The 23,560-nt window shown below is 39.6% G+C and overlaps 1 protein-coding gene across 6 annotated transcripts in view; it reads right to left on the reverse strand.

Moving 5' to 3' along the window:
- The window catches only part of VPS13D (vacuolar protein sorting 13 homolog D), a 248,099-nt gene that overhangs the window by 95,903 nt on the left and 128,636 nt on the right, over positions 1 to 23,560 (reverse strand). For 4 of the 6 annotated variants that reach the window (XR_006733919.1, XM_045546090.1, XM_045546092.1 and 1 more), the window contains 8 exons: positions 21,392 to 21,555; positions 20,081 to 20,189; positions 17,725 to 17,904; positions 15,813 to 15,929; positions 14,829 to 14,978; positions 7,867 to 8,016; positions 6,866 to 6,962; positions 4,692 to 4,840 (listed from right to left, as the gene is read on the reverse strand). Coding sequence is in view for 5 of the 6 variants with exons in the window: in XM_045546090.1 (XP_045402046.1) it covers positions 4,692 to 4,840; positions 6,866 to 6,962; positions 7,867 to 8,016; positions 14,829 to 14,978; positions 15,813 to 15,929; positions 17,725 to 17,904; positions 20,081 to 20,189; positions 21,392 to 21,555 (1,116 nt within the window). In the remaining variant the exon portion in view is untranslated. Of the gene's footprint in view, positions 1 to 4,691; positions 4,841 to 6,865; positions 6,963 to 7,866; positions 8,017 to 14,828; positions 14,979 to 15,812; positions 15,930 to 17,724; positions 17,905 to 20,080; positions 20,190 to 21,391; positions 21,556 to 22,582; positions 22,632 to 23,560 lie in introns of those variants that run through there. The other 2 variants (XM_045546093.1, XM_045546094.1) reach the window with 2 other exon arrangements.

The following is a 23,560-nucleotide window of genomic DNA, read 5'->3' on the forward strand; positions in this document are numbered from 1 at the left end:
ACTCTTACAAAGATAAGGACAGAAAAAAGACCACTGTATTTGGGGCCATGAGAAGTCACTGATAACCTACTACTAAATAATTTCAGAACAAAACATTTTAGAGATTAAGAGCAACCTTGAGTTAATTCAGCCTAACATTCTTATTTTTCTTTTTGTATAAATAAAACTGAAGAAAAGTGGATGGCCTAAATTCATGTAGCTAGCTATTAGTAGACGTCAGACTTGAACATGTTCATTTCACAATAGCAATAACCTCCCAGGTAGAAAGTGTGAAAGTCAGAATGGAGGACTATAATATTTTTCCTGAAATCTGCTATCAATTCACCCATGCCTCACCCTCCCCCCATGATGAGTGATCATAAAGTTAAGTGAGCATGCCTCATTTTCCTCCTTCCACAGACAAAGAAACTGAGGCTGTGAGCTTGACTGCTTTGCTTAGAGCCACACGATAGATACGCGGGGAAAGCCAGCTCAGCACTTTGTGTTGCCGCTAACAGTCTGAGCATGACTTTCTTCTCAGAGAAGAGGAAATGAGATCAAAACAAAGACTCAAGGTAAAAAGCTTTTAACCCCACTTCCTCAATGCAACCAACACTGAAGAAGAACCACACACAGTAACAAAGACTCTAAAATCTCCACTCAGTTGTCAAAACCTCCATGATAAACACTATTCCATTCTGAATGACTAAGGTGCTTTGTCTGAACCAAGGGAATATTCTGACCCTTAAGTAAAAATGATCTTTACTAGTCATTTACTGCTCTTGGGACTCCCACATTTGAAAAAGCTGAGCTACAGCCCATTGGTGTGAGTTATTCTGCCACCTTCAGGTAGATCTGGTCAGTCAAAGCAGAGATGAGAGGGAAAGAGCCAAACAGGGCTTTTTCTTGTAGAACTAAATGACTAATCAAATACAGTAGTATGCAAAGTTGATGCTTATTTGCTCAAGTAGCAGTTTCCTGTTATAAAATGGATTCTGGAGAAAGCAATCCTGTGCTTATAAGTTCCTAATAAAAATAGGAAACTGTCTATTCCTATCTCCCCAGAAAAAAAATGCTGAAGTCTTCCAGAAACTTGAGAGTTGAAAGAAGAAATACCTGCCTATATACCATAAGGTCTCAGATCACAAGCTATTCCCTCGGCCATGTCCTTTCCTTTCTTAGTTTATCCTGCACTAAACAAAACTGTCTGGAATTCATTCTTTAAAGGTTTATTTATGGTACATAGAGACTGTTTATGTGAAGCAGGGTATTTGCCTATTTCCCTCTTGGGACAATGTTTAAAACTACAGGGATATTTCCCTCTCTGGCACTTTCTGAAATACAATTAACAATACTGGATCTTTTTTCCTTTTAACAAATCTGGTTTTTATTTAGGGAGGGGAGGAAAAAAGTAAAGGGTCTGAAGTTTCCCAACAAATTATTTCAAGCCTTGAGAAGACAGTTTTAGGCTTTTTAAATAGTGTCTTTGTTTGAAATTCCCCCTTACCCCCACCCTCTCACTCTGACCATTAAAATGTGGGGTTTCTTCCAAACTAGATTGCTCAATTAAAGCCCTTCTTTTGTAATACCCCAATGCTCTAAATGGAAAAAGGGCTGCTGTAGGCCACCTTGTGAAACCTTTTAAAGGCTCCTGGCTGCTTTTGATCTTTAAAAAAACCAAAAACACATATAAACTACCTGGCATTTTCAATATTACTATGCCACACTGTAGCCTGCAAACTTGGGAGAATAATGGAGAGAAGGAGGAATGGGGGAGGAATGCTGCACTTTCGTCTCTGCATTTGTGAAATGGGACTATTATCTCCCCCTTCTTCCAACACAGAGTAAGGAATCCAATTGAGATAGCAGATGTGAAATTACTTTGAGTCCTTTTGAACAGACACTATATCTGGCAACAATGTACCCTCAGTGTAAACCTGAAGAGACTTCCCTCTGAGATTTCTGACAGCCTCACTTCTGGCCTGGAGTCAGGAGAATCAAGATAATTATTCCTTCAATACCAAAGACATGGTTACCTTTTAGTCAGACTCTTGTGATTCCTGTTCAGGGATAGGACTCCATTTTCTAAGCACATACTTTTAGCCATTATATATTCATCTAAAAGAGCATATTGCCCTTTCTAAGAGCTACTAATAAAGGCATATTACTCTGTTAGGAAACTCTTTGAATAAATGACATTATTTTATGAGTCCCAGACTCCACCAGGAGAACTCAAGACACAGTAAAACGGTGCCTTCCATAAGCTGAGAATTTAACTCTGAAGCGCCCTGCTGGAAACATCACCTCACTGCACTCAGGATGCCCCCCACCCCCTACACCTCGTAAAGTGGCTGCTCCATTTAATTTATTTAACAATGATTTGAAAAATGCCTTGAAAATGTTCCTTCAATACGGTGTCAGACGAAACATTCGACCTAAGTGATTTCCAGCTTACTGTACGCAGAATGCACACACAAGCATCAATACCGTGTAACTGGGGGACTGGAGCTACTTCAACTGCAGAAAATCATGCAGATTTTGTCAGTCTGGGGAAGTTTTCTGCTGGGAATAATTTGAAAGGAATAGGTAAGTGTCTGTGTTTCTTAGCAAGATGATTTTAAAAACAAGAAGTCCTCAACTCTCAGGAACTGCTTAACATTGGTTTGTTGGGCGAGTGCCAAGTGTTCTGGGGGAATATATACTTTATCAAACAAACCCATTCCAAAGGGTCACATAAGTCAAGTGGATACTTGTGGATATTAGCAAGATAGTGGTTTTCCCATGGTTTTCCCCTTACTCCCATGCTAACTATAAGTATCTTCAATCTCCTGGGAAACATGAAATTAAAGCAAATTAAGCAGATAGAGCTGTGAGTGGAGAAGGGCACACTGCACTATTTTAGGGTGGGTGCAAGAGCAATTACTGCTCACTGGACCTGACTGGCACCCCCAGCCGCTTGTCCCCAGCTTGCCACCCCAATGAAGCAGTTACCCTTGCCCTGCCCTTATCCAAATTATGATCTGATGTTGACCAGACTACTGTCTCATTACCTGTAAGTCTATTTCAGAAGCTGTGAACCATGGGTAGCCACATGAGGCCCACACATGGGTTTTGTTAGGCCCACAAGTTTTAAAAAAACCCAAGAAACTTGAATTGGTTTCCAACGTTTAAAAACCAGGAGATTCCACATAAAAATCCAGATTTCCGGCTTCTCTTTAAAAATCTGAAGATCTGGCAACACTGGGTTCACATTCCCTCATGACAACAAGTGGCTGGAGCTGAGCTGCAGCTACCTCTTCAGATGCAGCCCGCGCTCCCAGCCTGCCACGGCCCGCTGTGCTGCTCACCCGGCATCACCAATGCAGCCCCTGCAGGAATCTGAAGTTAGGAGTCTAGACTTACTCCTTATCTGCTCATATCTCTAGCTGTTCCTACTCAGAAAGAGAGACCGTCTTGTAGTATCTTAGATGAGGCAGCATGGTACAGTGGGGAAAAAAATCTCAGACTGGTGGTTATCAGAAGATGGAAGTCTTAATAACCATCTTCAAGCACAACAGAGAAAAGAACCAGAACTAATGGGCACAAGCTGCAGGGAGGCAGATTTTGATTCAAACAAAGGAAAGACTTTTTTTTTTAAGAGACTGGATCTTGCTCTCTCACTCAGGCAGTGGTGCGATCACAGCTCGCTGTAGTCTCTAGCTCCTGGCCTCGAGTGATCCTTCTACTTCAGCCTCCCCAGTAGCTGGGACTACATAGGTGCATCCCACCATGCCCAGCAAATTTTTTAAATTTTGGTAGAGATGGGGTCTCACTATGTTGCCCAGGCTGGTCTTGAACTCCTGGCCTCAAGTGATCCTCCTGCCTCACCCTCTCAAAGTGTTGGGATTATAGGCGTGAGCCACTGAGCCAGCCAGGAAAGACTTTCTAACAATCACCTGGTTCCACTCCCACACCTATCACTACCTACCTAAATAGGCTTCGGTAACCAGACACTTTGAATTCCAATTTCTCTGTATACTGAGTAAAGGCATCATCGAGGACTCACAAGTCTAAAATTCTCTGATTCCTTATGTTCTAGGTGGCAACACAGTGTAGTGAAAAAATACAGACTTTAGATCAGTTAGGCTTGGATTTGAATCCCAGCTCTCTCCCTTACTTAAAATACATTTTACTGCTAACAATGAAGACAGTGTTCAGGCTGGACCTATCAAGTAGGTATGAAGGGAGTCTGCAGGAGTGTTACGTGCTGATGCAGTGGCAGGCGAGGCACATCCCAGCAGGCATTCGGCTGAGTCTTCCCTAAGGGTGGTACACATTCCTAGCGACAATCACTCAGGAAAAGGTGGATACTTAGAGAGGAAGAGAGAACTAGGAGGGCAGGTCTTACGCACAAAAGGAAGATATTGTCTTTCCTCTTAGGGAAGAGGCTTTTATCTACTGAGGTAAGCCGGGAGCTCAGCAGAGAGCAGATGGGTTTTAGATAATTCTCTGTTTATTCTCTCGAGTTACTCCTTGATCTTTTAGCAAAGTCATATTCAAACATTAAAAAAAAAAAAACAGAAATATATGAGTCAATAAATCTTCTAAAAAAGGAAGCCTGTAAAAATACCTGCTATGAATGATGATGCTAAACAGAAAAGGCAAATAGTAAACACACTCATTCTTTTCCAAGGAAAAGTCATTTAAAAAAATTTATCCAAATATCAACTCACCTTAAGATCCAATGGCAGCTTGTTGGAGGTGAACACACTTAGCTTGATCTGAGGAATGCTGATTTTGAGATTTTCAAAGTAGTATCGAATTGGTGTCCCACCTTGCTCAACTGTCTTTTCATGCAGGTTTTCATCGTATTTTTCCACCTCTGGGACAAAGGCAGAATTTAAAAAAACAAAAACAAAAAGGAATTTCCTTACTCTCATGATTCAAATACTTGTATTCATATTGAAAAAACTGATCAAAAAAATGTAAACATCTCTCAATTTAGTTTTTGAGGGTTCAGTAAGGCGTATAGTATTCTGATGCCATTTTTTTGGTAAAAATACATGTTTTGTGTTGCTTATCAAAAAATAAGACTAGTTTAGTCTTTTAACCTGTGACTCTATACCATCTAGCAGATATCATCTACAGAAAAAATAAGCTAAGTAGAAAAGCCAAAGGTCACAGGTGTGTCTGCTAGCAATAGCTTTCTAGAAACTATTGTTATTATCAATGACCCAGATTATCTGAATTTATTTTCATCAGATGATATCCAAATAAGGTCTTAGAATGCAGTATAACTGAATCACAATGAACAATATTAACATTAAGTAATGAATCTGAATGAAACATAATGCCTGAAAAAGAATCAGGCTGCAGGCTGTAAGGAACTGACATCACTACACGCAGCACCCTCTCCCCCAAATGGTGGACATCCATAAATAGGACAATCAAGGCAAATTTTTTACTTGCTATCACATGCAATGTGAAGGATTAACATGGGCTAAAACACAGCAACATGCTCTTTGCCTTGATGCTACACCCACATCCATCTGGGCAGCATATTTTCCCTTGGCTTCATGTGCTTTAGAAATAAGACCAGAGAGCTTGCACGTACCTACTTATCAAACAAACTCATGGTGTAAGCTATTATCAGGTCTACTTACAGAAAAAGGATACCGCAACAGACTCCTACCAATCTGTACCTTAGGAAACAGAAATAGCTATAGAAAGGAGAGGAGATGCTCCAATGAAAGGTAGACAAGGATTTTACAAAAGTCCAATCTACTACACAATACTTGGGGATAAATTTATTAGAGCAACTTATAAGAAAACTTACAAGAAAAGCATGTCCAATCAAATTTAAAGTAAAACTTCCCAGGAAGGTACCAAAACAGAATGGATACCTGGCAGGCAGGCTCCCAAGTGGCTGTCTGAATACAAATAAACACTGGCGTTCCAACCCAAAGTGGAAAACACAGCATTAAACAGACAAGATCTTGCTCTTGATCCCAAATACTCTTAAAGCTTAAATTCTAAATCTGGGATAAAAAGAACAAAAAACACTTTTCTCACATTGTGTGTATGTATGTACATATGTACACACATTCCCAGTGATTTTTTTCTCTAGCCAATATGGACAGATAAAAATAAAAGTCTCTTTCTTATAATTTCTTCAAGCTCAATATTTAGTTTAACTTCAAAAGACTGAGCATCATCTTCTTTCTAAGCTGTATATACAGCCCTAAAATGTCCACCTAAAAGCTCTAAAAGCAGGAAGAAATGCCATGAGGAATCTAAAATAAAGAGACAACAGCGAAATTATTTCTGTAGCACTGCTAAAAATTTACATTTTTTTCAAGTTTATCTTACTCCTTTCTACAAAGAAGAGAACAAGTAACTAGAGTAAAGTAACGTTTTAATTACATTAAGGCATAAGGGTATGGATGTCAAAAGTTAATGAATTGAGGCTAGCCAATTTTATTTTCTCAACTAAACCAAAGGAACTGCCGAAGGGATTTCTGATTCTTGGCCCTGAATCTGTTTAATAAACAAAAGTTAGGAAACAAAGTAGTTTGCTAAATGACTAACATCATTTATGTTATTTTAGAACAGATGAATCAAAAAATGCAAAGCAGAGAGGAATAGTATACTGCTTCCCAAAGGCTTACCTCTGGATATTCCAGGATACCAGAAGACCCCTGAGTAGCTGCCTTAGTTCAGAGAGAACTTGGGCGACAAGTAATACATTGAAAGAACGACTGAAACACAAACCTGAGCTTCCTAGCTCAGGCTAAGAAGTAGAGAGGGAGCTTGTCAGGCACCCAGAGGCTACTTATTTTTACAACAGACTAAAAAACACCATCCTTGGGCCAATTCCTAGACACAAACATAGAGCATACAATATTACCTGATTCTGCTTGAGCGTAGCCAAAGAAACTGAGCAGCTTGAGGAGTAGTTTCTCCTCAATTTGCACTGTGAATCTCTGAGCCGTGATCATCAGATGCTAGAGATAAAGAAATTCTGATTTACCAGAACGAACTTTCATCTGTGCCATTAAGAAGGCCTCAATGACATGGAATGGCTTCTTTACTCACGTGACTTCACGATCATATTGCCAGGCTATTTCTGGCTTCTCTCTCCCTACATTGTTACAGTTAACCAAAAACTCCAGAAGATGTTTAGTAGATGATTCGCCATCCTATTGTTTGGTTCCCGGGGCATGTGCGCCTCGTTAGTGAGACTGCAGCTTCAGATGCACTGTGGCAGAGGAACTTTACAATGCAACCAGTTTAAGGAGCAGCGTGACTGCACTGGTGGATCTGAGGGCTGCCTGCAGGCTTGGTCCCATCAGTAAGGGTGACAAAGGACCAGAAGTATGGGAAGCAACCACTTAATTGGCTCCTACTTTTCCAGAGTTTGCTGCTAAACAGTTAGCTTGTATATGAACACTTCTCCAAGAAAGAGAGTTTGTCACTTTTGAACTATGTGCTTTCAGTAAACAGTGTGGTCACTTACAGAGCAGCATGTCTGTCCCAAGATCAGACTCCTCATAACCCTTTTCCAATATTCAGCATTACTCTATTTTAACAATAGATCTGGATCATGCCTGGGTCCTGACCAATCTAGATGCTTCATTCAGTGACTTCATTCTGATGAAAACAGACTGGACCCTATGGATTCAGTACTATCAAATTATCACCTGCAAGATCATTGAGAACACAATTGAGAAAAGTGCCAACAGAAGGAGTTCCTGCAAATTCCCCTTAACAATCTATGAAGCCGCACGTGGCTTAACCCTACAGAACTACTGCAGGCTGCACTGTTGCTCTGAGACTTGGCTGTGAGAGAACAAATCAGCCAACCTTCTGGCACGGCCCTGACCCACCAGCCCTCCCCCACCAGCCCACCTTGTAGATGTTGGTCAGCGCACTCTTACTGGGGACCTTCACCGCGTTGACTTGCACGGCAGGGCCGGTGTCGATGACCTCATTCTCGTTGCTCAGGGGAGTCACGTAGAGCATGAAGGGCTGAGTGGTGCCAATGAGCTGATTATCCACCTGGCACGCAGAAAGGCAGCAAAGCCAAAACTAAATCAGACAAGCTGCTCCGTTTGCATTTTTACCTTCGAGTGGTGCCTCATAATACGCATGTTACTCAGATAGTCCCCTGCCATTTCACTGTGTCTCAACAGCAGCTCACCAGACCAGTAATAACAACGGCAGTAGTAATAATAATGACAGAAGGTATTATTAGGCGAGCACTTCACTAAGCGATATTTTAAGTTATCTCACCACAAAAAATGATAAATATATGAGGTAATACACACGTTAATTAGCTAGATTTAGCCATTCTGCAACATATACATATTTCAAAGCACCATGCTGTATACGATAAATATATATAATTTTGGTCAATCAAAAAAATTAATAAATGAATTGGCAATAAAGAATTTTTTTTTTTAATTTTAAAAATCGGGTGAGCACTGTGTGCCCAGCACCATGCTACCCACCTCATATGCGTATCTCATCAAGTGACATGGTACCTACAATGTCGGTGTTACTAACCTAAGGGTTTTGCTGCAATCCTCACCACAACCTTCTGAGCCCTGTCTTCAATGTACAGATGAAGATGCTGAGGACAGAAGCCCCTGCTTAAGGTTACACAGCTAGTCGATGGCAGAACTAGAACTTGAATCCAGGTCTGTCTGACCCCAAGGCCAGCACTCTTAACCACTATGCTAGTGACGCTTCTCTCTTGCTCCAAATTCCTTAAAGACAATTAAAATTAAGAGAATCCGGAGCTCAGATGGCTACCAAATGGGAAGAGTTCCCTGTCCTAAAGTCAACTCCCTTCTTGGGAATGACATGAGTAAGTCAGTGGCAGTAGGGACAATTCTATTCACCCAGCCCTGATCAGCGCGTAACAGAGCACGCTCGCTGCACCCGGGTGTGTGCGGATGTCGGGAGGTTACTGGGGGAATCAGCCATCGGTGCTTTCTGTTTCACACCAAAGGTCACCACTGGGAAGAGGGAAGAGGGGAGACTATCTGTCGGGCACCCCTGAGAGACCATCTGTAGGGACTTTCTACACACCACCTAACATATCCCTTCCTAAAACCCTAAAGGCTAGGTATTATCGCTTCTCCTTTTACAAACAAGTAAACAGAAGCCCACATTCACAGAGCTAGTAAGTGGAAGAGCTGGGATTGAAATGCAGATATTTCTGGCACCAAACCCTTTGACCTTGCCATCACTGTCACACAGATTTCCACACGGCCATGTTGTATGAGCAGTGCTGACTTCCCATGTGTTGGCTCTCAGGGTGGGGACAAGGGCGAGAGACTCAGAGAGCCTTTTCCTACTTCCGTTCTTGCCCTTGACAATGTACTCTCTACACAGTCATAGACCTCCTTCCTTCAGTGGCATCCTTTTCTCTTAGGATAAAACCGAACTTCTTACCACAGCCTCCAAGGCCTGAATAATCTGGATACTACCAAATGCTCCAACTTCATCACACCACTCTCTGGGTTCACTGCCATTTGCACAGGAGCCTCCTCATTGTTTCTCAAATGTGGGCAAGTCCCTGCTTCCTTAGGGTCTCTGAGTTTTCCTGGAATGGTTTTCCAGTGTCCTTCTCTATGGTTTGCTCACTCTCTTCCTCCAAGTTTCAGTTCAGCTCTCACTTCCTTAGGAAGATCTTCCCAAGCCACTTTATCTAAAGTAGCACTTTATCTAAAATAATCCCTCTTTACAGCAAGTGTCACAGGGCGTCATTATGTACTTGCTTGCTTACTTACTGGCTGACATCCTCCCTAGGTGGTTAGCTCAGACAGCAGACACTACATTGTTTCAGTCACAGCCGTATCTCCAGAGCTTAGTACAGCGCCTGGAATATGGTTGATGCCCTGTAAGAATTTACTGAATGAATGAATCATTACCTATCTCATCCGATATATAAAATGACAATGAAGATCTCATCTACTCTGCCCTCTTTTACTCTTTCCCTAAACACATCTGATAACAAGGTATACTGAGAATTACTAATTCTAGTTTTATTCTCCCAATTATATTTGATGCTCCCCTAAAGACAGGACCTATATTTTCTATTTATTTATTTTTACATCAGAGTATCCACACTGGAATATATTTTCTATTTTAAAAAAGTCTGTGTCACAGCACTGTAACCATAGTAAACCCTAAAATCTGCTTATTTTCTATGATTTGCAGCACACGTCAAATCTAGAGGTATTACAGTCAAAAAATATTTTAATGAATGGCAAATGGCTCCTCAGATCTTCTCTGTAAGGTCAAAAAAGTAGGACAAAGAAAAAAAGCTATAAGATAATAACTTTCTATCTGTCCACAACAAATAGGATGGGATTAGCCTGGATTCTTTGCTATTTGTAATATATGATAAAAGAAAAAATTCTTCTGAAAAGAGGTTTTGGCGTTGACAATCTGGATGGAACTGCATGATGTGTTAAGGGGGCAGACAAGTGCCAAGCACGGGGACACACTGTGTACTCCCAGTAGGAACACAGGCTGTCCAACTGGTGGGATTTTAGATCCTTCTTTGGGAACTGTTTACCAGGAACTAGTTTCCTAGATATATTTCAATTTTGGTGGCGGTCGGAAAGGAGAGGGTTCCAAGCATGATGTTACAAAGAGATATAGGAATTGTTTGGACACCCACCATGATAACAGAACTCTGCCAAAAATTGTCAAAATCAACTTTTTCAGAACTCAAAATTAATCAAAGCCTTGCAAAAATCCAAGGAGTAATTATTCAAGAAAATAAGCTGAAACTCAGTAAGAACAGTAAGCTGTGTGGCATTTTAACTTGCTCTATTGCCGTTCCCCCTTGCCCAGCTCCATAGTAGCTTTAAAAACCAAAAGCCCTGCATCACGGCAATCGGCAATCGTGGTGACACAAGGCTGCCTTTCGGCCACTGGAGGAGCCAGAAGCCATCTGCAGTTCCCCTAAAGCCACATTCCAGAGAATTATCAGTATTTGGCTAGTCTGGTACCTCTCTGATATTGGTAATTTGCATCTTCTTTTTTTCTCCTAATAAGATTGGTCAGAGCTTATTAATTTTATGATCTTGAAGAACAAACTTTTGATTTATTGATCTTCTCTACTGTGGTTGCTGATTTCTAGTTCACTGATTTTCCACTTTGATCTTTAGTATTTCCTTTCTTCTGCTTATTTTGGTTTTAATTTGCTCTTCTTGTTGAGTGTCTTTGTTCTGAGAACTTTCTTGTTTTCTTATATAACATTTAGTGCTATAAATTTCCCTTTAGTACTGCTCTAGTATGTTTCCACAAATTTTGAAATCTAGTGTTTTCATTTTCATTCAGTTCAAAAAACTTTGACTTCTGTTTTGATTTCTTCTTTGATCTATGGGTATTTAGAAATGCATCATTTTCCAAATATTTGGGGGATCTTCCCAACTATCTTTCTGTTATTTCTACTTTAATTCCATTGTGGTCAGAGAACATACTGTGCATGACTTAAATCCTTTTGAACTCGTTGAAAATTGTTTTATAGTCCAGAATGTGGTCAATCAGGTCAAGTGAATTGATAGTGGGTTCAAGTCTAGCATATCTTTGATAATTTTCTGCTTATTTGTTCTACCAATTATTCAAAAAGTAGTATCAAAATCTCCAGCTATAATCATGTATATGTATCTATTTCCTCTTTCAGTTCTATCAGCTTTTTCGCTTTTTGTATTTTGAAGCTCCGTGATTAGATATATAAACTTTTAGATTTGTCATGTCCTCTTGACTAATTAACTCTTTTATCACCAGGAATTATGTTCCTTATCCCTGGTAATAGTCTTTCCTCTGAAATCTATTCTGCCTGATATTAATCTAGCCCATCCCACTTCCTTATGACTAGTGTTAGCATGATAGATCTTTTCTCACCTTTTTTCCTTTTAACCTATTTGTGTCTTTATATAATAATGTGTGTTTCTTGTAGGCAGCATATATAATTGGGTCTAGCTTTTTTATACAATCTGATAATCTGCCTTTTGATTAGGGTGTTTATAGCAATTAAATTTAATTAATGGATACAGTTAGGTCTGAGTCTATCATCTTGCTATTTATTTTCTATTTGTCCCACCTGTTCTTTTGCATGATTTCTGCCTTCTTTTGGATTAACCAAGTATTTTTTATGACCACTTTATTTCCTTTGTTGGACTGTAAGTTATAACTCTTTTTTTGTTGTTGTTATTTTGGTGGTTGCTTTAGACTTAATAGTATTTACCTTTATCAGTCTATGTTCAAATTACATCATACTACTTCACATATAAGAAGATTAAAACAGGCCGGGTGCGGTGGCTCACGCCTGTAATCCTAGCACTCTGGGAGGCCGAGGCGGGCGGATTGTTTGAGCTCAGGAGTTCGAGACCAGCCTGAACAAGAGTGAGACCCCCGTCTCTACTAAAAATAGAAAGAAATTATCTGGCCAACTAAAATATATATAGAAAAAATTAGCCGGGCATAGTGGTGCATGCCTGTAGTCCCAGCTACTCGGGAGGCTGAGGCAGGAGGATCGCTTAAGCCCAGGAGTTTGAGGTTGCTGTGAGCTAGGCTGACGCCATGGCACTCACTCTAGCCCAGGCAACAAAGTGAGACTCTGTCTCAAAAAAAAAAAAAAAAGAAGAAGATTAAAACAACATACTTCCATTTCCCCCCTTCAGCCTTTAGGCTGTTGTTGAGATGTATTTCACTCTTACATATATAATAGAACCCAAAATACAATGTCATTATTTTCTCTAAATAGTCAATTACCTCTTTAAAAGATTTAAATAAGAAGAAAAGAATCGAATATATTTACCCTTGTAGTCATCATTTCATGTATTCTTCATTACTTTGTTTAGATCCAGATTTTTATCTGGTACTATTTCCCTTCTGCCTGATGATGTCCTTTAACATTTTTTGTAGTGTGGGTCTTATGATAAAAATTTCTTTTGGCTTTTGTATGTCTAAAAACATCTTTATTTCACCTTTGTTTTTCAAAGATATTTTTGCTGGGCATAGAAAGGGTTTACTTCTATTCCCCCTCTTTTAGTTCTTTAAAGATTTTGCTGGTTGGGCGTGGCGGCTCATGCCTATAATCCTAGCACTCAGGGAGGCTGAGGCAGGAGGATCGCTTGAGCTCAGGAGTTTGAGATCAGCCTGAGAAAGAGCGAGACCCCGTCTCTACAAAAATTAGAAAAATTAGCTGGGTGTGGTGGCACATGCCTATAGTCCCAGCTACTTGAGAGGCTGAGGCAAGAGAATCTCTTCAGCCCAGTAGTTTGAAGTTGCAGTGAGCTATGATGACACCACTGCACGCTAGCCCGGGAGACAGAGCAAGACCCTGTCTCCAGGAAAAAAAAAAAAAAAGATTTTGTTTACTCCCTTCTCATTTCCATTGTTCCCAACAAGAAATCCGTTGTCATCCTTATCTTTGTTCCTTTGCATATCCACATCTTTTTTTCCTCTGGCTGCTTTATCATTGGTTTTTGGTAATTTGATTATGATGTGCCTTGGTATAGTTTCCTTCACAGTTGTGTGTTATATTCCATCTAGTGTAATTTTCACTTCATTTAAATCTCTATGAGTTTGAGTATTTTATGTCTTCCATGTCTCTACTTAACTTTTTAAACACACAGAATATAGTTATATTAACAATTTTAATGTCCTCCAAAAATTCTAACATCTATGTTAGCTGTGGATTTTTTGATCAATTATTCTCATTATATAGTGTTTTCCTGCTCCTTTGTATACCAGACAATTTTTGATAGGATGAACTGTGAATTTTACCTTGTTGGGTACTGAATATTCTTGTATTCCAATAAGCCTTCCTGAGCTTTATACAGGGATATGATTAATTTACTTAGCTCTTTCTTTTATGATTTGACAGGCAGGTCCAGAGCAGTGCTTGGTCTAGGGCTAATTAACCACGGAGGCAAGACTTTCCTGAGATCTTTCCATTGTCCCATAAATGCTTAGTTTTTCCAGTCCTGCTGGTGGGAACAAACACCATTCCCAGCCCTGTGTGAGCAGCACAGGGCTCTGATCCTCTGATCCTTTCGGATGGGTAGTTTCCTCGTATACATCACAGATCAGCAGTCTGCTGAATACTCAAGGGGGACCCTCTACAGACCTCCAGAGCTGTCTTTCTACATAGCTCTCTCCTCCTAGGTAACTGTCCTACAAACTGTGGATGCCTTGGTCTCTGAACTCTCAGCTCTATTTTTCCAACTCATCCACACTACTAGGTTCCGTCTCAGTCTTCCCCGGCAGTGCCATGGCCCAGAAACCTTCTCAAGGCGGTAAGCAACGGTAAATACAGGGCTCACCTCTTCTGTTTCCCACCTTTCAGGGAACTGTCCTTTGTTGTCTGATGTCCAGTGTCTTGAAACTCTTGTCTCCATATTTTATTTGAATTTTAGAGTTGTTTCAGACAGGAAAGTAAATCTAGCCCCCATTACTCCACCTAGACTGGAAGAGGAAGTCCAATTCCCTTGCTTTTTCTCTCTATGATGAACCTCAATTCCTCCACATGACAGTTAGATGATTTCCTGCTGTTTTTTCTATTGGCAAGATGGAGAACCATGGATCACTTTCCTCCATGCCACCTTGACTGACTTCTCAATTATTTATAGACCAACTATTATATTTAGAATTCTACTGTATAGAGAAAAATTAATTAGCAAGACAAATGCAGGTATGAATAGCTATTTCATAGAATGATTCTCTGAAGGCCATAAGATACTTCATCAAAAACATTAAAGTTTTTAGAACACCAAACATTAGATCTGGCTGGGTGTTCAGCAAGAAAAGAAGGAGATTAACAACTTTCGAACTTCCCCTCTTACCTGTACGTCCTGTATGCTAAGTTCAAGCATGTGACTGGTTGCCAGCTGTGTATAGTGCACATTGATTCCTGTAAGACTTGCAAAGACCAATTCTTCTGGGACTTTATTAATTAAGGACAACCCAATTCCACCTTCTAACTTCACAAGCACCTGAAAGGAAACCAAAATATGGCACCCTGATTGTTTAAAACACAGCTCATGGTAGCCAAGAAAGGACAAGAAAATAAATGGCTTTACATCCCTCTACTCCTTACTGCTGAGCAGATGAAAACTATTTAGGAGAGTTCCATTATTCATCTGGATGGCTCAAATGCCACCATCTCATTGGACGCCTTCCTTTCTAGGCATACCCCCAACCCCAGCTAGAACTCCAGAGTGATGGGATGATCTCTCTATCAGAGCACTGATTACATTCTACATTTTATTATGTAATTATTTGAGGATGTTTTTCCTATTTGGGATGAAAGCTCTTAATTGGTCATTTACCCTGCACTTGATAATACCTGATACAGTGCTTTACACATAAGCATTTGATTTAAAAAAAAAATCCTTGAATAAGTATCAAATAATGTGCTTGCTCATGTTCATCTCATCTTCCTTTTCAAATTTTTCGTTCTCTTCCCCAATACCCAAACAGAGAATAAGGAAGATATCAGAGTGAACTAAAGCCAAAAACAAATAAAAAACCCTAGTTTACTTATTCTTTATCTTAAATTTTATTTAAATTCAAATTGTTTAGCTTCTTTTATTGTAATTTTACTTTATCAATATTTGTTACATTCTGATTCCACATAAACTTAAGTTGTCATTTCCATGACATATTCACACATTCATGTGATAACAGCAAACACTGAGAGGCAAAACCCATATTTAGAATCATATAGGGCAGAAAGAAAACAGAAAGCCTAAACTGAGAAAACCACAGAGCAAAACTCTAAAAAAATTGATGATCAAAAAAATAAATTTACAACATTTAAAACTTACTTCTAATTCCTGTTCTGTATCTGGATTCCTTAATTTCTGCAGCTCCTGTTCCGTTATAGGAAGTTCATCTACTTCATATGATGATCGGTCACTTTTCCGTTGGCAGAAATCTGTTATCTGAAGTCAAAAAAAACAATACTGAGAGGGCTCACACTTCCACAATGAAACTCGTTTTAACCCATGCCAACTGTGTATGTCAAAAGGCACTACCTGCTCAAGAATCCTATGGAAGTTAATGGTTTCCGAAGCACCACTAAGGTAAGATTTGTGTAATAATGAAGCAAACTTGGTTTTAAGTCTATGTGGTAAACTCTCAAGCTGTAGATCTGAGAACCTCATGTAGTGGGATTAGGTTATCTGTATATGATCTCAAATTACAGTTCAAGTGAAAATAAGCAAAATTCAAGATCACTGCATTCATTTTTGCCTTAAAAGAACGCCGCTTTTTAAAGTGGTATTGTGGATTACGATGCACTATCTCAGAGAGTTGTTACATTTCGAAATTTTTTTTTCCTGAGTTCTCCAATTATACTGTGACTTAATAAATCTATTAATATATTTCCCTTACAGATCTCTCCTGAGCTTCAGATCCATATTTATGATGACTTTTGGACATCTTCACATAGGTATCAGTTACCATAACTCAGCAAGTCCAAAACCTAACCTCGCACCGTCCCACAGCCTGCTCTGTGTCATCTCTTAGTGATGTGAACTGTTGTCCTCCCAGCTGCCCAAATCAGAACGCTGGAGGCCATTCTTGATTCCTTCCTCTCCCTCATCCCCACAGTCATTCAATCACTAAATCTGACTGACTCTACTCCTAAACAAGCTTTTATTTCTGTTCATTTATCCCCACCCCCCTCAGGCCCATCTCCCGCCATTTCTTCCAGTTCAGGCCGTCATATTCTCTCACCAAAACCACTGCAAAAGCCTCCCAACTGGTCTTGCTCTGTCTCCAGTTCTGCCCCACTCTCCACACTGCAGCCTGAGTGAGCTACCTAAAATAGATTTGTGACCATGCCATTCCCTGAGTCCTTGTTGCCTCAGAAAAACCACCAACTCTTTAGTATATATCTCAGACTTTTAATGATCTGGCCCCTGCTTCTATCTCTAGCCTTATTTCTTACCATATTCTATGTGCCACTTGGGATGAAGAGGACTCTCCTACCTGAGGGCCTTCACTAATCAACTTCCAAAATACTACATATTAATAACTTACTTATTTTGTTTGTTACTCACTGTTTGTCTACCCTCTTAGAATGTAAGCTCCAAGAAGGCAGGGAATGTCTGTTTGTTCACTGGTCCATAGTCAATACCTAGAACTGTGCCTGGCTCCAATAGGAGCTTAATAGCTGTTAATGAACATGCTCATTATTGAGGGCACAGTCCCTCCACCTTTCCCTCTCTGTTTGGCTAACTCCTTTCAGTCAATGTTTAGGTCAAAGTTTAAGCATTACTTCTCCCAGGAAGTTCCCTCAACTGCCAAATCCAGGAATACAAATCCTTTCCCTATACCATCCACTCCTACTCTCATAACACAACATTTTAATTGTCTGATTAGGGACCTCATATCTTCTTGTTGCTAATGTTATTAATACATCAATTATTTATATTAATATTAGCATAATGATCAATAACATTGATAATAATATGTATTGTTCTTAGCATTATCTTCTTTAATTCTTATTGTTTTAGATTATCTTATATTTTAGCCATACTTTTTTAATATTTATATTTTACTTCTACTTTGTTATAACAACTTTTTGAAGCAGATCCTATCCTTGTTTTACAGATGAAGATACCATAAATATGTTCTGGCATAAATATAGCCCATAAATATTTGCTGAATGACTAACCAATGGGAAGGAAAAGTATGCTGAGTTCCATGTCAGTTCTTATGATAAATTATTACCTGGAGTGCTCTAGTTGGTCCATCTGGGACGACTCTGATGGATAAGATTCCAGAACCGGGTCTCATTTTTTGGTTAATAAACTGTTGTTCAGGTGGAACTGGCCCCAAAAGCTCCACTGAAGTGTCAGGACCAAGAACAACTTCAGCTCCATCAAACAAACCAGAAAGCCCTCCTTTGGCCTAAAAGACATTGGGGTAAAGATGTGTAAGAAAAGGCAAAGGAAATGACTTTGAAAATTTCACATGCCATTTGAAACAAGGTACTAAGTTTAAATTCTCTTCTGAAGAGTCACCATCAATGTATGGCAAAGCATTTACTACTTGCTCAGCTTTGCAGATGATAAAAACCAGTTAGGATTATTTGAGTAAAACGGAAAGTTATGCCACATGAATTTGGGGAATTATCAGTAAGGGACAATTCCATGAATAGAGTATACCAGTTTTACTCTGCCTTATAATAACTTCTAATCATTAAAGTAAACTTTTTAAAAAGTAGCCAAAGAGTACTCTGATTAGAGTTTGCTTAAAAATCTGAAATATTCTGAAAATAAAACAATTAGTACTATCACTTGGTTTTCCAATAAGAAGTGTATTCTAGAGATGAAAACCTCCCCAAACAGGCCTAGAGCTGGACAACAAATACTCAAAAGATGGTGCCTCTTCTAAAATGAAACATGGAGCTAGCAATGTTACTTGATGCCCAGTTATTCAGGCCTTTGGAAAAAAGTACCTTCTTGTTATAGCCCCAAGTAAATGGAGTCTACGGGAAGATGGCTCTGGGAAAGCAGGCACAAGGCTGGAGAAGACAATAGCAAAAAGTGTCTAAGTCCCCTGTATTCATTTTTAAATACTGAGTAATGAAAAGGAAACCCTGAGAGTTGCATTTATAAGACAGGTTTTAACACAGAGAAAGCTTTTTATGACTATTTTAAGTTTAGAAAGAAAGTACATGCACAACCTAATAAGGGTAGTGTCAGAAATGTTTTAATGTCTTCAATTACTTTATTCAGCATAATAATATTGAGACAAGCTCATTTCCCTAACCAAAACACATTCTGCTCTGCTGAATACTATTATTACAGGGTCACTCACAAGCAGAGAAATGATGAAATAGATTCACAAAAACAACAAACACCAGAAAGGGATTTTAAGGAAGAAAATGCTCCAAGAGAAATGGATTACATGGGCTTTAGAAACAAACTAGAAGTAAAGTCAGGGTCAGACATGGAACCCACCAATTATAACAAGCCCTCTTTTGCCTCTAGAAGTCTGAATTGTATTGCTAATTGAAAATCACAAATCCATTCCAGATGTGGGCTTCATATAAGTAAGCAGCTTGTCTTTGATGAAAAAGGCTCAGGGCGATAGAGATAAAGAAAATAAATCGCACCAAAAGCAGTCAGAGGCTCCTTATGGTTTTGCAAACCACCCTGGAGTATAATCTCCCTGTATGAAAGGACAGCCTGGTTTCTATCAGGGACAAGCACACTAACAGTTCTCTATCAAGGGCCTGATGTTCTCGTATCTACCTTTTAGGTAAAACCCTGGGCTGGGGTAGAACTGCACACACAGTTGCACGTGTTGTTCTGCAATATGCCCAAGCCTCCTAGGCACCTTCTAAGGTCCCCAGGGTACACTTCCCAGCATCCTATAGTTTCAGGGTTGCTTCTTACTTCTCAGACTCCTGGTTTCCTTTCCAGCCTGAAGCCAGAAAGGGCAGAAAATCTAAACTCTTGGTAATTTTCCAAACACATATTTGCTTAGAAAGTACCTAGGAAATTATCATGGGGTAGACTGGCCAAGAAGAGGACAGAGGAAACTGTCCATAATCTTCATTCTGACATTTGCTACGACAATTAAATGCTTATTTGGGCACCACTGAGTTATGTGGAAGTAAACCAAAAAAGAGTATGTAGACTCTTGGTTACTGCTCAGCATTTCCTGGAATACTTCACAAAAGACTTGTAGCTATTATATCAACTTCACAGGTCTAAAACTAATCTACCTAACTTAGTGTTAGACTTTTAGTTGACATGTTTCTTTCTTTTAAAATTACATAGATAATTTATGTCAAAGAAAAAAATCCACATAAGCCAAGATGAAAAAATTTGTATCACCCAGAAACCATTCCTAACACACTTGCTGTGTATCACCTTCAAAACATTTCCCATGGAAATACACACAGATGACAGATGTACAAGTTTCTTGACTTTCTTTTAACTAAAATGGAATAATAGAATCCTTTTTATTAACTTGTCCCACTTAACAATTTATCATGTATAACCTAGTTGAGACTTTGTTTCAGAGAAGGCTTAACCACTGCTTGCCACAACTGGGGTTGTCAAAAACTACTGACCTGGACCACCAACCCATGTAACCCACAGGTCAGTTTTCCTTCTCGGAAACTCCATGTCTGAGTTGTGCTTCGCCTGCGATCAGGCTTCCGCAGCATCAGCGGTTCATATCTAGAAAAAGGAAAGTGTAATAATTCGTCTGAGTCAACTCTTTCAGGCCTGAAGAGAACATGAGGACCATGGCTTGGCTCTGCTTCTTCCTAATCCTCTCTGCCCTTAAAATCTAAAGGGACCTTAGCTTGGGTCCTGCGGCAGTTAGATATCTCGTAATGAGGAAGGGGGAGTAAGGCAAGACGGAAATCAACAAAGAGGGGACACAAAGTGGTAAGGCGTTAAAGATTCACGCTACAACACAATAATAAATGTTCTCACATTCTCACAATGACAAATTACCATGCAGTATGGGAAGGGATATCTGCTAAATGTATTTAAAATTCTGTCAACAGCCTTTCTTCTGCTGTATTTCTAAATATTTTTATTTTGTGTTTTAACTTGTAAGTCATCTAAAGTCTGTTTGGAAGCAAACAAAGTGTCAACTGAAAACAAATACATTGATTTTATGAACAAAGGCACAGGCCAATAAAATAACTTATTCAAACTTAAACAGCTAATTTGAATCCAAGGAGTTATTCATAAAAACATTTAATTATTCTCTTGATAATTTAATTTCTGCTTTTGAAAGATTTAAAAAAATCATTAGAAAGATTTTAAGAAAAATTTCACTTCTACTGAGTAAGAGTAGACTGGAAGCTTGGGTGAAAGAAATATTCACTTTTTTTTTTTTGGACAGAGTCTTGCTCTGTCGCCAGGGTAGAGTGCAATGGCATCAACATAGCTCACTGCAACCTCAAACTCCTGGGCTCAAGGGATCCTCCTGCCTCAGTCTCCCAGGTAGCTGGGAACTACAGGTCCACCCAGCTAAGATTTCTACTTTTTGTAGAGACAGGGTCTCTTGGTCAGGCTGGTCACAAACTCCTGACCTCAAGAGATCCTCCTGTATCAGCCTCCCAGAGTGCTAGAATTACAGGCCTGAGCCACCATGCCCAGCCAATACTCACTTTTCATAACATACCCTTTTTAATGTTTGAAGTTTTTTAATATCTGCATGAGTATTGTCATAACAACTTAAATAAAAGGGAAGGCCCAATACTCATATTTGGGAATCTGACAGGTTTCTGTCAGTAAAGAAAAATATACGTAGAAAAATACAAATCCTTACTTCATTTACATAACTCTCATTTTTTGGTGTAGATTTTCTCTGGGTATGAATTTGAAAGCAATGAGGTTGAATCAAAAGTTGCCTAGAAAATTACCTGTTGTCAGTCACGGCGGCAAGACCAGCAATATCTAAGATGGGAGATCCCTCAGTGGAGCGGGCAGCTGAGGGCTTATTGGGGTTGTGAGGAACCGAAGAGCCTTCGTGGGCCAGCATTCCCGTACCCGTCATCCTCCACAGCTGAGAACGCTTGCCTGGTTCCTGTGGAGCCAATGCACACACAGACAGAAAGAGCCATCAGGGCAGCCACAGCCAGTTCCTCACTTCAAGAACTTCCTCTAAGGGCTGAGTAGGTTCTCAAGTAGAAACTGTACTTAGATATTTTTCCACATTATATGAATGCCTAATTCAAATTTTCATTGTTGTTAATTCCTAATTGCACTTAGGATGAAATATGCTAACCTCTTGAACCAAATAACCAAAAATTAGAAATACTGTGAGTTTTAAAAGTTTCAGTCTTTTCATACATCTAATATTTTTTCCTTTTTCTTTTTTAGAAATTACAAACAAATAGCTGGGCAATCTCCCGCACTAGCTATACTGCCACGATCACTGTGCCAGATGGCGACCTCTGGTGCCCTTACCTTAAAAAGGGATCCAGTTATATAAAGAATATATGATAATCTCAATATCTGACTCGCAGAAAAACAGAATTTAGCAGACGTCTTCCTCCCTCTCCCCAATGTCGATAAAAGAAGTATACTATATCGATGGCCTCCAATTTTCAGAAGTAGATTATATTCAAATGTTAAGTTGGTTGTAGTCAAAGTTTATACTAAGTTCACTGCTATTAATTCTGAATATATTTTCTCCTCAGAAATATGTGATAAGCAGCAGTTGGGCTTCCAGGTCAATCATGAAAGTCTACAAAACCCATTATATACTAGAAGTAATAATAATATTTATTGAGAATTTACTATGTGCCAGACATTAGTCCATGAGATTTACGTACAATAATTCATTTAATCCTAAAGACAATCCCATGACATTTGTACTATTATGATCCTTATTTACAGGTGAGGAAACTAAAGCTTAGTGAGATGAAGTAACTTCTGCATGGTCACATAACTAGCAGGTGGTGGCCCCAGAGCAGCCTGATGCCAGAGGGGGCAGGTTCCACTACTCTGCCATGCGGCGTCCCTCACACAATCTGCATAGTTCCATGTCAGTCATACCTGTACTCCAGCTAGACTGGTCAGGATGACATACACTCTCACCAGGTAGGAGCTCCTCCAGAGCAACAGACACTTCTGGGTACCACAAACTCAACGCTACACCTGTGTTGGAAAGACAGCTTTTGCATTACATTCTACAAAGTAAAAACTAACACAGTAGTATGAACATTGGAGTCAAAATGCCAGGATTTGAGAACCAGCTGTATGATTTTTACGAGCTGAGTGACCTTGGACAAGTTACTTAATCTCTTAGAGCCTCTGTTTCCTGATCTGTCAAAGGGAGAAATTAGGCTACCTCTTACGGTTCTTGTGACAAGTGTAATAAACACAAGGTACTTAGCACATGCCTGGCACAGGGTATGGTCTCAATAAATGTTTGCTGTGTTATCATTATTATATCCCTTTACATGGCACTTTATGTACATTATCTTAGTTGATCCTGCTAACAAACCTGGGAGGTCAGTAGGAAAATGAAGCTCAGAGAGGAGCAGGAAATACCAGCTATCACGTATCTTTAAGTGGCAAAGCCAGAATTCAAATCTAGAAAGAAATCATGCCCTTTCTACTGTGTGCTGCTGCCTCCTCTGTCTGCAAAAAGAGATGAAACTGGGCTGTACTTCTCCATCTCCAATCCCCACATGCTTGCTTCTTTGTTCACAGTAAAAGAACACATCTTACACATAGTAAGAGAATACATCTTTCCATAGCACCAGAACCAATGTAAAAAAGCATCTCAATTATCCTGTAGATGCTACAGATTGGGAATCAAAATGCAGACACCCAGGTGAGATCAAGTTTTCATACAGGGATTCCTCTACTGCCTGCTCATTTGTATAGGCTCATCATAAGCTGGAAATTAGCAAAATTTCCTCCTAAAAATCTGAGATGCACCATTCTCCTTCGAGTTCCCTTCCCCCCTTTCCCTAACCATTTAGTCCTCAAACCATTAGATGAGACTGTAGAAGGCAGAAGTCCATGTGGGCTGTGTGTTTGGGGGTGGGGGGTTGTGGTGGTCCAGTATGGGACTGTTG

This window comes from Lemur catta, chromosome 3 (assembly GCF_020740605.2).
Source record: "Lemur catta isolate mLemCat1 chromosome 3, mLemCat1.pri, whole genome shotgun sequence".
NCBI lineage: Eukaryota > Metazoa > Chordata > Mammalia > Primates > Lemuridae > Lemur > Lemur catta.